The sequence below is a fragment of the Mustela putorius genome, unplaced genomic scaffold, assembly GCF_011764305.1.
Source record: "Mustela putorius furo isolate JIRA1106 unplaced genomic scaffold, ASM1176430v1.1 tig00003863_pilon_pilon_pilon, whole genome shotgun sequence".
In the NCBI taxonomy this organism is placed as follows: domain Eukaryota; kingdom Metazoa; phylum Chordata; class Mammalia; order Carnivora; family Mustelidae; genus Mustela; species Mustela putorius.
The window spans coordinates 31,531,989-31,545,585 of NW_025422015.1; the positions used below are offsets into that span (position 1 = coordinate 31,531,989).

Below are 13,597 nucleotides of genomic sequence, written 5' to 3' on the forward strand. Positions count from 1 at the left end.
TCTTTCCAGTTGTTATAATCTGGTGGAGCTCTGGAGAGTCAGCCCTCAAGGAGTGTGGATTGTGTCCATCTGCTGCCTTGAGCAAGACAGTTAGAAGGTGTAGAGAACAGGGCACACTTAGCTGCTTTAGAAAGACAACAGGAAAATAGGAATGTATGTTTCCATGGGCTTCTGTAATGGAACAGGAGAGTGCCTTGTCTGTATTCTGGCTTTAGGATGGGAATAGGAGACTGGCCTGACAGTTCATGCTCATGTTCCAGCTGGGAAGTTGGGGAGTACTGCAACTCTCCACCTGGACTCAGCAAGTACCACAAAAGCTCATGCCTGTTGTACCAGCAAGGTGGTGGTAGCCCTGCTAGTAGGCCACGTGGAGAGTGCATCTGTGTCATCTACCATCCTCATTTGTCTCTGTCTCCTGCCTCTCTGGCCAGTGCCCCCACATTAGCAAATGAGTCTCTTTTACATACAGTCTAGGGGCCTTTCCAGACTACTGTTTCTTTGCTAGGTCTTGGAGGAGACCACAATCCCTCTAAGAGGGGAGTCTGTTTCTTTATAGCACTTGAAGACTCCCTGGTGTTAGTTTTTTTGTTTTTTTCAAGCCAGGTGTTCTGTGGGTTTATTTCTCTGATGTACATCCTAAGAGTGGGGTCACCAATGTGGGGGACCAACCTTTTTCTCCTCTGGGAGATGCATCTGTGTGGTGAGATCCCTTCTTGTTGTGTGTTGCCATGTCATGAATGGGTGTTTTTTGGGAGACTGTCTCTACTTCTCCTGTTTTGATATGATCCTTTTATCCTTTCTTGTGAGAATCAGTGCATTTAGTTTTTAGATCTCTCTGCACAGGGGAATGATCTTAGGTAGCTGTAGATTGGGTGTGTTGATGGGAGGAGGACTTTTCCTACCACTACCTTGGATCACCCCCTCTAGGAGCTTGCTTTTTAAGTTTCTTACCATCTAAGAAATTTCCTCAGCTTTATTTTCTAGCCCTTAGATTCAGATTGAGATTTGCATTTCTTAAGTTATATTTTTTCTATAAGAGAACATTCTTATTCTACTATCTTATTCTTTCTTGCTTCATGAGTTTAAATTCTTTTACAAGCATGAAGATACAAAGTTCTCATTTTTCATTTTCTTTTTTCCTTGCACATTGATTTTTCTATTTGTTTTCTTAACTTCAGATTTTAGATGAGAGATTTCTTCAGATACTTAAAAGTTGGTAAATAGCTGTTTGAAAACTGTGTAGGAACCTCATTACTGTGGGAAAACTGTGGGACCTCATTACTTGTGGCCTTTGCTGTCAGGGCATTTTGTCATGGATTTGTTTGGGGAACCTCTCACATTGGCCTCTGTAGTCTTTGTTCTTCTCATATTCCATAGAGAAGGCTCCTATAGCTAGCTGTCTACAGAGAGTAAAAGCCTAGCAGAAAAAGATGACTGAGTGGAGAAAATGGTTTTCAAGTTTTACTGTATAAGTTTTGATTTAACCCTGTGGTACTCTAAACTGTTCTTGATCTTTGCCTACTTTCCAAAAGATACAGTGGGATGGCTACATGGAATGTGGAAGGGAGGCTTGTCAGACTTCTTTTTAAGTTGACTTTTAGATGTCAGCTCTTCTATTTTCAGTCCCATGTCTACCCCTAATTCCAGAGATAGTTGCTACCACCAATTGGACTTTTTTGAGAAGTTCTGTGAAATAAATTGTGTTGTGTTTTCTATATTGTGGCTGATCATTCAGTTTTTCCAGGTTCTGAGTTACTTCTTTCTTTCTACTTTCTAGATGCCAAAACATTGTTACTGTCACATCCTTTCTTTTTTCCTTGACAACTGTAAAAGCCTTCTGAAAATTCCCTTCACTTTTGCATTTTAGTATGTCAAGAGGGTGTAGATGTGAACATGTCAATCTACCATATTCAAACTGGAAGTCTTTTTCTATATAGATAACAATTCTTTTGTAAATGAAGAAGACTAACTTTGTGTTTTGAGTTTTAAGGTTTCTTTTTATTGTTTATCACTTCCCTATTTCAGTGGTTTTTTTTTTTTGCTATATAGATATGCAGTTATGTAGTGAATTTTTCCCCAATTATTAGTATTTCTGTTTTTAATTTTTAAAAATTTAAAAAATTTTTTTTATTATGTTCAGTTAGCCAACTTATAGTACATCATTAGTTTTTGATGTGTTCAATGATTCATTAGTTTCCCTTATCTTGAACAGAGTGGACAGATTACATTAAATAGATAAGACATTAACTATCAGTTTTTTTGGAATCACCATTGTGCTATGGTTGTTTCTGATTATTTATATTGGTAAAAGACAGGAATCATCAAAAATTTCCAATAATGAGAGGCTGATTGATTAAATTGTGTTTGCACAAAGGAGCACTTAGCAGCTGTGCAATGGGAACATGGAATTTTTATATGTATTGCTGCGGAGTTATCTTCAGGATATCCAAGTGAACAAATGAAACACTAAAGGATGTTTTAGAATGCTACCTTTTATATAATGGAAGGGAATATGAATAAATAAAATACTGATATTTTTCAAAAGGAGTGGTAAAAAGGTAAACTGAAAAGGAAGTTTTAGAGGAAGAGAGAAGAACATGTGGATAGGGAAGTAGAGATGGAAGATATATGGGTTATACCTCCATTGTACCTAAATTTGACTTCAGAATCATGTAGCTGTTTTATATGCTAAATGTAATAGTTAAATAAAAAAGAAAAATTCGCATTTCAAAGAAATTCAGACAAATAGGAATAATTGAATTTAACCACCAAACAAGTTAGTGACCTACCCATGCAGTGGAAAGAATTACCTTAAGTGACCTGATTTGAACATTTCTAGTGGAATACATCATAAGGTTGAAAGAAAAAATTCTTAAAGTAATCTTAAACTGCTATCAGTATGTTTTGAAACTATTATGAACATACTCTAAAATAAAGCAAATAAATAATGAGCATCATAAGGAATTAGAATAGAGAATTAAAGAAGTTAAACTTGAATTTTAAATTCATAATGGAAATATAAGTATTAATTTATTTTTCTTATGCTTTTCTCAGAAGTACCACTGAAGAGACCTACAAATAATGACAACCCCTTAGCAATGAGTTGGCACCGAGGTTGTGGTCTCTAAATATCTAAATTTTTGTTATTGTTGTTTTATCTTGCAAGAGGAGGAAGGGATCCTTGAAGGTAGTTGTTTCTGGATTGGGCTGGGAAATATGCAAGGTGATCCCGAGATATTTTACCATTCTAGAAAGTAAGGAAATTATCTAAGACTAAAGACATATGGTCAAAAGTACCCCCAGGCTACCAGAAGGGGCCTCCTACTGGTTTAAGGTGGATAATTTGAGGATTAAAAAAATGACTTTAGAGCGCCTGGGTGGCTCAGAGGGTTAAGCCTCTGCCTTTGGCCCAGGTCATGATCTCAGGGTCCTGGGATCGAGCCCCACATCGGACTCTCTGCTCAGCAGGGAGCCTGCTTCCCTCTCTCTCTGCCTGCCTCTCTGCCTACTTGTGATCTCTGTCAAATAAATCAATAAAATCTTTAAAAAAAAAAGACTTTAGGGGCACCTGGGTGGCTCAGTCTTTGGCTCAGATCATGATTCCAGAGTCCTAAGATTGAGCCCTGCATCGGGGTGGCTCAGTCTTTGGCTCAGATCATGATTCCAGAGTCCTAAGATTGAGCCCTGCATCGGGCTCCCTGCTTGGGAGGAAGTCTGCTTCTTCCTCTTGCATTCCCACTTCCTGTGTTCTCTCTTTTGCTGTGTCTCTCTCTGTCAAATAAATAAGTAAATCTTAAAGGAAAAAAAAAAGACTTTAATGTTGACATACATAAAGCATACAAAAATAATTTAAAAAATACACTAAAATTAAAAAAAAAAACATTGTCAGTTATCCATTAAGGTTGTGAAGACACTGACTCATCATTTTTCAAATTGATTAGAAATGTTCAGATTCTTTTTTTCAATTTCCTGTCAAACTCTATTTTTTTTTTTAAGTTTTTTTGTTGATTACAGTGAGTGTGCAAGCATGAGTATGAGTGGGAGGAGCAGAGAGAGTGAGAGAGAATCTCAGGCTGAGCCTGTGCTGAGCTTGGAGCACAATGCAGGGCTCCATCTCCTGACCTGAGCTAAAACCAAGAGTTGGACACAACTGACTATGCCACGCAGGTGCCCCTGTACAAACTGTATTTAATATAACTCTTAAGTTACTGAGGATAAAGTTCTTTGTAGAAAAAATTAAAAATCATCATTTGGTAACTCCTAATGAAATAGTTGATTTAGGAAGTTATCATGAATTGGTGCTAAAACCATTAGGTTAAAGGCTTGATGTGGGGAGAACTTCCCACTGGAGAGTTCAGGCTCATACCATCTGACCAGTTGATTTTTTAGTACTATTAAAAATGGGACAACCAAAAGAAAAAAAAAAATGGGACAACCAGATCTGTATCTAATGAAGTGATGCAGTTGGAGGTACACAGTAGCAACCAGTTATGAAGTTGTTTGGCCAAGAAAAAAGAAATTGAACTTTTAACCTCTAGATATAATTATCAATTATGGAAATATGGAAAAGTAGAGGAACACATTAAGTGACAGCATGGTGAAGCAATTATGCAAATAAAGAATGGATAGGAAAAATATGTCACTTCTCCAAATTAATGGCATGGTTATGAAAGAAAATAGGGGGCCTAAATGGTCACAGTAACTTAATGTACTCTGTGAAACTTGTTTGAATTTTGATTTATACAAATCTGGTTATAAGGAGTACCTAATCAGGAGAATCTTGATATAGGTGAATTATCAGATAATATTAAAAATTATAGTTTTGTTAGTTGGGGTATTAGCGTATAACATAGAAACCTTAATCACTATTTGACATTTAACCTATAATATTCCAGTAGAGGTGGGTAGAGGCAAAGGTCAGGGAATAGATAAAACAAGATTGGTAAAATGTAGGAACTATGGAAGATGGGTGGAGGTACATGGAGAGTCAGAATCCTGTCCTATCCGTAGCTGACTGTAACGTGTGCTGCTCTGGAGCTAGATACGCTGGATTTGAGTCCAGGCTCCACTTCTTATTAGCTATATGATATTTTTAAAGTTATTGAACTCCTGTAAGCTTTAACTATATTACCTGTTAAAAAAATGAAGAATATATTTACTTCATAGGGTTAGTGTAAGCATTAAATGAGTTAATACATCTAAAATACTTAGAACAATGCCTGGAATATTAAGTATTTACTATGATTTTCTTATTATTACTGTTAAAGTGTACCAGCCTCTGAAATAAAGGGGCTATGTCCTATTAATGACATGGGAGCTCAGAATTATGTTTTTACTACAATCAAGTGAAGTTACATATGGCCCTGGGCCCATGATGTCTGTAGCTTTTTAAGTGTATAATTTTGCTTTTTTCAATCTGTGTATTCCTTCCTCTTGTCTCCTGAAACTGCTCTCCTTATTAGACAGTTATCTGTACATGTGTGGGAACGCTAATGTTGACATGTTAGAGAACAGCTAGAGAACTAAAGAGGAGCCAAGCAAATGCAAAGTTTGTGATATGGCTAGACTTTTTGGTAGCACTTTAAGAGGTTATGATTTATAACCTTGGAATCACTTTTAGTCTGTTGTGTTTTAGCCCTACAGGTGCTCATATAATTGCCCAATTTTCGAAAAAACTTCTTGATGACGATATTTCTATTTTTTCTGGATCGGAAATGTTGCCTGTGGTTAAAGGAGCTTTTATTTCTGTGTGTCGTCAAATATATGGTACATGTGAAGGCTTACAGGTGTTAATTCCTTATTGTTTGCATGAGTCTATAGCAAAGGCATGGAAGAAGGTAAGAAATTTCAATCTTTTTCTCCTCTCTGCAAATCTTTATTTCAAATATAGTCACTATTGTAATGCAGTTTTAATCTTTTACTGGGGCAAATACGATTTTCTTAGCATCACAGTACTCTAGGGAACATAATGCTTTTTAATTTGGTACAGGATGACTTCACCTCATTTCCTGTGAGGGCAAAGTTCTAGGACCAAACTGGGCACTTCAAAGTCTTTTCTCTTGGTAGGAGAAACATTAGATAATTATCTTTGTATAAACTGACATTCTTTTTCGGAAGCTATTTCTGAGCGATTTTTATGTGCAGCTGGGGATTTGTTATGGACACTGGAGATTATAATGTAGCAAGAGTCAAATGTAGTATGTTTCAGTACTAAGCCTTTTTTCCCACATTTATATACTTCATTTAAAAATAATTTTAGATGATATATAATTAAAAACTAAATAACTTAAAATTTGAAGGTAATTTAATTTTAATTATATTAAGGATCAACTGTAAAAATGTATCATGAGATCTTATGAATAATGCTGTCAATAAAAAATAATGTAATCTGTTGTATTTTAGACAAGTTTGCTATCAGAAAGAATTCCTACTCCAGTAAAGGGTTTGGATTCTGTTTCTTCGGTAAACCAGGAATCCCAAAACATGTAAGCACAATTGACTAAACTTACCTGTTTTTCTACATTTGCTGAAATAATTTAAATGAGAATGTAATTGAATAGTGTAGCAAAAATGCACCTGAAACTAATATCACACTGTATGTTAATTAATTGGATTGAAATAAAAACTAAAAAAAAAAAAATACAGGAAGGAAAATGTATATGTATAGGATTAAGGAAAATTACATGTGGGGGAACTTTAAAGATCATGTCATACTTGTACTTTATATCTAGCATTACTTAATACTTGCTTTAAGGGATATTCTTAAGAAAAATTAAAAAATAGCATTTCAGGTAGATATAGTTTAAAGAAGTCAAACAAAAAGTCTTTTTCATTTCCTTAACAGTATAATGGTTTAACAAATAGTTAATTCTTCTGTAAAAATCAGCTAAAATTTTTACTGATAGTTGTCACAAAATTAAAACCATTGCCATTTCGTATGTGTGTGGGAGAGAGGAGAGGAGAACATTTCTGCAATTTTTGAGGTAATTGTTAGATGTTTTCTTTTCTTTTCTTTTTTAAAAAAGATTTTATTTATGTATTTAAGAAAGAGATAGAACAGAGGAATGGGGATGGGTGGTGGGGCTGGCAGAGGGAGAAGCAGACTCCCCACTAAGCAGGGAGCCTGACGTGGGCTCCATGACAAGACTTGAGACCATGATCTGAGGCTAAGGCCCCTGCTTAACTGACTAAGCCACCTGGGCACCCCAGATCTGCTTTCTTTAAAATCTTCTATGATTTGTCATTTTTCATTTCATTTATGCATTCATTTTCTAATTCATTCCACTATATATTGGACCAAGTGCTTTCATTTCTTGGGGATACCTGTATGCCTTAAGAGCTTACTGTGTCCTGTAGAATAAATAAATACAACATGGTAATATAGTATGCTAAATTTATATTGTGGGGCCATGTGGGATCCATTGGGAGGCACCTTGTGGGGGAATCTTTCCATAAGAAGTTGTGGGGAAATCTTTCCATAAGAACTCACTTTCCATAGAAGTTAAAGAGAATAGATGTTAATTGACTAAATACTGAACATTATTTCAGATGGCAGAAATAATATGGTCAATAGGCTAGAAGAGGGAACATGATTAATGTAGTTAATACATTTTACTCTCAGTGATATTTTTAGATTCTGAAGTTAAAATGTGAAGGAGCTAATAAATTATATGCCACTTCTTCCCTCCTAAGTTGTGAACTGAGTAATAATGATAAAGAAGTCAAACAAATCAAAACACTGAATAACAGAGGGTTCCTAAAATCTCAAGAGTTAGATTACCCTTCTGTCATATTGGCTGTGGACAGCTGTAGGCTTCCCTCTAAAGCAGAGCTTACAAAGATCAAACTTAACTACATAGTAGAACAGAGGAGAATGTGTGTTTCCTCCAGGTAACTGGATCACAAACAAGTAGACTGAGAGAGAGTCATTGCTTAGCTAGGCATTCTGAGGTTATTCCACAAATCTCCTGAGTCCCTTCTAGGCGAGGAGTTAATGATTAGGAGGGTCAAGCAGTGTTAAACTGGGGAATGTGTTTCGTGTAGAAACTTGATTCTGGGGGAAAGGGAGGATCTCTCAAAATATGATATTAAAGTCTTAGAAATAAAATATTTTATAGAGTTTTTGATACTATATAGAGTCAGAACTATTAATTTCATTTTCATCATCAGAGTTCCGTTAGCTCATAGAGTTGAATGTCTCCTGTTCTTTTGTGTTAATTGAGAAGTCAGTATGACATAGACATTATTTGTTCCTTCATAATTTGGTTAAACTTGAGTGTAAAACCATCTGTGTTAGTTAACTAGAGTATCCTAATGCCAGTACATAGCAGATTCCTAATATGTTTCTTTTCCTTTAAAAAAAAAATTCCAGTTTAATTAACATATAGTGAGTGTTATATTAGTTTAAGGTATTCAATATAGTGATTTACCAGTTCCATACATTACTCAGTACTCATCATGGTAAGTGTACTCTTAAATCCCTTCAGCTATTTCACCCATCACCCCACCCATCTCCCCTCTGGTAACCATCTGTTTGTTCTCTAGAGTTAAGAGTCTGCTTTTTGGTTTGTCCTTTTTCATTTGTTTTGTTTCTTAAATTCCACATATGAGCAAAATTACGTGGTATTTGTCTTTTTCCAGCTGTCATATTTCACTTAGCATTGTACTTTGTAGCTCCATCCATGTTATTGAAAATAGCATGATTTCATTCTCTTTTATGGCTAAGTACTATTCCATTATGTGTGTGTGTGCACACATAAATATATACACACAGACCACACACATGCACACTTATATACCACTCTTCTTCTTTCGTCTAATGATAGACACTTTAACTGCTTCTGTGTTTAGCTATTGTAAATAATGCTGCTATAAACATAGGGGATATATCTTTTTAAATTAGTGTTTTTGTATTTTTTTGGGTAAATACCTAGTAGTGGAATTAAGAGAATCTTTATTTGTTTGTTTCCTTCCCTACTTTTCTCCTCTTCCCTTACTGTTTCTCCCTACTTAAGTTTTTCTGTTCATTTCTTCCTGTGCAGTTTAATGTTTTTTTTCTTTTTATAGTCATATTTTAAATAAATATTGTGTTGGAATTTTACATCATCTCAGTGATGATGTAAATATCACAGATAGAACTAAAGAACTAAAAAATAAATTGATCATGTGTTCATTTCTAGAAATGAGGCTCTGTCTGTGGCTTCCTGTTGCCCTAGGCTTATGGATTGCCAAAGCCCCACTTTTAGAGCCTGTGTTATACATGCAGAAGCATTTCATTATATGTAATACTATTTTATTTTATTTTAATTAACATATATTACTTGTTTCAAGGGTATAGGCCTGTGATTCATCAATTTTACATAATTCACAGTGCTCACCATAGCACATGCCCTCCCCAGTGTTCATCACCCAGCCACCCCATCCCTCCTGCCCTCCTCCACTCCAGCAACCCTCAGTTTGTTTCCGAAGATTAAGAGTCTCTAATGGTTTGTCTCCCTCTCTGGTTTCATCTTGTTTCATTTTCCCCTCCCTTTCCCTGTGATCCTCTTTTTTCTCAAATTCCTCATATCAGTGAGATCATCTGATAATTGTCTTTCTCAGATTGACTTATTTCACTTAGCATAATACCCTCTTTTCCATCCATATCGTTGCAAATGGCAAGATTTCAGTTTTTGATGGCTACATAATATTCCACTGTATGTATATGTGTGTGTATGTATATGTGTGATATATATATATCACATCTTCTTTATTCATTCATCTGTTGATGGACATCTAGGCTCTTTCCATAGATTGGCTATTGTAGACATTGCTGCTATAAACATTGGGGTGCATGTGCCACTTCATATCACTACCTTTGTTGTATCTTTGGGTAAATGCCCAATAGTGCAATTACTGGGTTATAGGGTAGTTCTATTTTCAACTTTTTGAGAAACCTCCATATTGTTTTCCAGAGTGGGCACACTAGCTTGCATTCCCACCAACAGTGTAGGAGGGTTCCCTTTCTCTTCCCCTTTCTCTGCATCCTTATCACACCTGTTGTTTCCTGACTTGTTAATTTTAGCCATTCTGACTGGTGGTATCTCATTGAGGTCTTGATTTGTATTTCCTTGATGCCAAGAGATGTTGAGCACTTTTTCATGTGTTATTTGGTCATTTGGATGTCTTCTTTGCAAAAATGTCTGTTCATGTCCTCTTCCCATTTCTTGATTGGATTATTTGTTCTTTGGCTGTTGAGTTTGATAAGTTCCTTATAGATTTGGATACTTTGGATACTAGTCCTTTGTCTCATATGTCATTTGCTAATGTCTTCTCCCATTCTGTCAGTTGTCTTTTGGTTTTGTTGATTGTTTCCTTTTCTGTGCAAAATCTTTTTATTTTGATGAAGTCCCAGTTGTTCATTTTTGCCCTTGCTTCCCTTGTCTTTAGCTATGTGTCTAGGAAAAAGTTGTTGGAGCTGAGGTCAAAGAGGTTGTTGCCTGTGTTCTCCTCAAGGATTTTGATGAATCCCTGTCTCATGTTCAGGTCTTTCGTTCACTTTGAGTCTGTTTTTTGCGTGGTATAAGGAAGTGGTCCAGTTTCATTCTTCTGCGTGTGGCTGTCCCAATTTCTGCAACATCATTTGTGAAGAGACTGTCTTTTTTCCATTGGACATTCTTTACTGCTTTGTTGAAGTTTGGTTTACCATAGATTTGACGGTCCATTTCTGGGCTCTCTAGTCTGTTCCATTGATCTGTGTGTCTGTTTTTGTGCCAGTACCATACTGTTTTGATGGTGACAGCTTTGTAATAGAACTTGAAGTCTAGAAATGTGATGCTGCCAGCTTTGGTTTTCTTTTTCAACATTCTTCTGGATATTTGGGGTCTTTTCTGGTTATATTTAAATTTTAAGATTATTTGTTCCATTTCCTTGAAAAAAGTTGATGGTATTTTGGTAGGGATTGCATTAAACATTGCTCTAGGTAGCATGGACATTGTCATAATATTTATTCTTCCAATCCATGAACATGGAACATTTTCCCGTTTCTTTGTGTCTTCCTCAATTTCTTTCATGATTATTCTATAGTTTTCTGACTACAGATTCTTTGCCTCTTTGGTTAGATTTATTCCTAGGTATATTACAGTTTTGGGTGTAGTTGTAAATGAAATCTACTCCTTAATTTCTCTTTTTTCTGTTTTGTTGTTGTATAGAAATACAACTGATTTCTTTGCATTGATTTTATATTTACATAATTTTATATAATACTTTACTGAATTCCTGAATTCCTGTATGAGTTCTAGTGTTTTGGAGTGGAGTCTTTTGGATTTTCCATGTAAAGTATCATATCATCTACAAAGAGTGAGAGTTTGACTTCTTTGCTGATTTGGATGCCTTTTGTTTCTTTTTGTTGTGTGATTGCTGAGGCTAGGATTTCTAGTACTATGTTGAATAGCAGTGGTGAAAGTGGACTTTCCCACCGTGTTCCTGACCTTAGGGGAAAATCTCTGTTTTTCCCCATTGAGAGTGATATTTGCTTAGGTTTTTCATAGATGGCTTTTGTGATATTAAGGTACGTACCCACTATCCCTACACTCTTTCATCAAGAGTGCTATAATTCGTCAAATGTTTTCTCAGCATCTATTGAGGGTATCATATGGTTCTTGTCCTTTCTTTTATTAGTATATTGTATAACATTGATTGATTTGTGGATGTTGAACCATCCTTGCAGCCCAGGAATAAATCCCATTTGGTTGTGGTGAGTAATCCTTTTAATGTACTGTTGGATCCTATTAGCTAGTATTTTGGTGAGAATTTTTGCATCTGTGTTCATCAGGGATATTGATCTGTAATTCTCCTTTTTGATGGGGTCTTTGTCTGGTTTTGGGATCAAAGTCATGTAGGCCTCATAAAATTAGTTTGGAAGTTTCCTTCCATTTCTGTTTTTTTTTTTTTTTTTTTTGAACAGTTTCAAGAGAAAATAGTTATTAATTCTTCTTTAAATGTTTGTTAGAATTCCCCTGGGAAGCCATCTGGCCCTGAGCTCTTGTTTCTTGGGAGATTTTTAAAGACTGCTTAAATTTCCTTACTGGTTTTGGGTTTGTTCAGGTTTTCTATTTCTTCCTGATTCAGTTTTGGTAGTTGTATGTCTTTAGGAATGCATCCATTTCTTCCATATTGTCGAATATGCTGGCATATAGTTGCTCATAATATGTTTTTATTATTGTTTGTATTTCTTTAGTGTTGGTTGTGATCTTTCCTCTTTCATTCATGATTTTGACAATTTGGGTCCATTTCTTTTTGATAAGTCTGGCCATGGGTTTATCAGTCTTATTCATTCTGTCAAAGAACCAGTTCCTACTTTTGTTGATCTGTTCTACTGTTCTTTTGGTTTCCACTTCATTGGTATCTGCCGCAATCTTTATTATTTCTCTTGTCCTGCTGGGGTTAGGCTTTATTTTTTTGTTCTTTCTCCAGCTTCTTTAGGTGCAGACTTAGGTTGTATAATTGAGACCTTTCTTTTTTCTTGAGAAAGGCTTGTATTGTTATATATTTTCCTCTTAGGATTGCCTTTGCTGCATCCCAAAGACTTTGGACAGTTGTGTTTGCATTTTCATTTGTTTCTGTGAATTTTTAAAAATTCTTCTTTAATTTCCTGGTTGACCCATTCATTCTTTAGTAGGATGCTCTTTGTCCTCCATTTATTTGAATTCTTTCCAATTTTCCTCTTGTGTTTATGTTCTAGTTTGAAAGCATTGTGGTCCAAAAATGTTCAGGAAATGATCCCAATGTTTTGGTACCAGTTGAGACCTGATTTGTGACCCAGGATGTGATCTATTCTGGAGAATTTTCCATGTACACTAGCAAAGGATGTGTATTCTGTAGCTTTGAGATGGAATGTTCTGAATATATATGTGACTTCCATTTGATCCAATGTGTCATTTAAAGCCTATTTCCTTGTTGATCTTTTGCTCAGATGATCTGTCTCTATTTCATTGAAGGGGGTGTTAAATTCCCCTAGTTTTATTTTATTATTGTTGATGTGTTTCTTTGATTTTGTTATTAACTGGCTTATATAATTGGCTACTCCCATGTTAGGGGCATAGATATTTAAAATTGTAAGATCTTCTTGTTGGATAGACTCCTTAAATATGATAATAGTGTTCTTCCTCATCTCTTACTATAGTTTTGGTTTAAAATCTAATGTGTCTGATATAAGGATTGCTACCCCATCTTTCTTTTGATGTCCATTAGTGTGGTAAATGGTTTACGACCCCCTCACTTTCAATCCCGAGGTGTCTTTGGATTTAAAATGAGTCTCTTGCAGATAGTGTATTGATGGGTCTTGTTTTTTAATCCAATCTGATACCCTGTGTCTTTTGATTGGGACATTTATCCCATTTACATTCAGGGTAACTATTGGAATATATGAATTTAGTGCTCTTGTATTCCCTGTAAGGTGACTGTTAGTGTTAGTGTATATTATCTCTGTTCCTTTATGATCTGTGTTACTTTTGGGCTCTCTCTTTGTTTAAAGGACCCCTTTCAGTATTTCCTATAGGGCTGTATAAGGCTGACTTGGTGTTTGCAAATCTTTTAGGGTTTTTTTTTTTTTTTTTTG

The 13,597-nt window shown here is 35.6% G+C and overlaps 1 protein-coding gene across 2 annotated transcripts in view; it reads left to right on the top strand.

Annotated features, from left to right (window-relative positions):
* The window catches only part of TBC1D32 (TBC1 domain family member 32), a 247,479-nt gene that overhangs the window by 65,272 nt on the left and 168,610 nt on the right, over positions 1-13,597 (top strand). For both annotated transcript variants that reach the window (XM_045066413.1, XM_045066412.1), the window contains exons 17-18: positions 5,636-5,837; positions 6,403-6,485. In XM_045066413.1, coding sequence (XP_044922348.1) covers positions 5,636-5,837; positions 6,403-6,485 — 285 coding nt within the window. The remainder of the gene's footprint in view (positions 1-5,635; positions 5,838-6,402; positions 6,486-13,597) is intronic.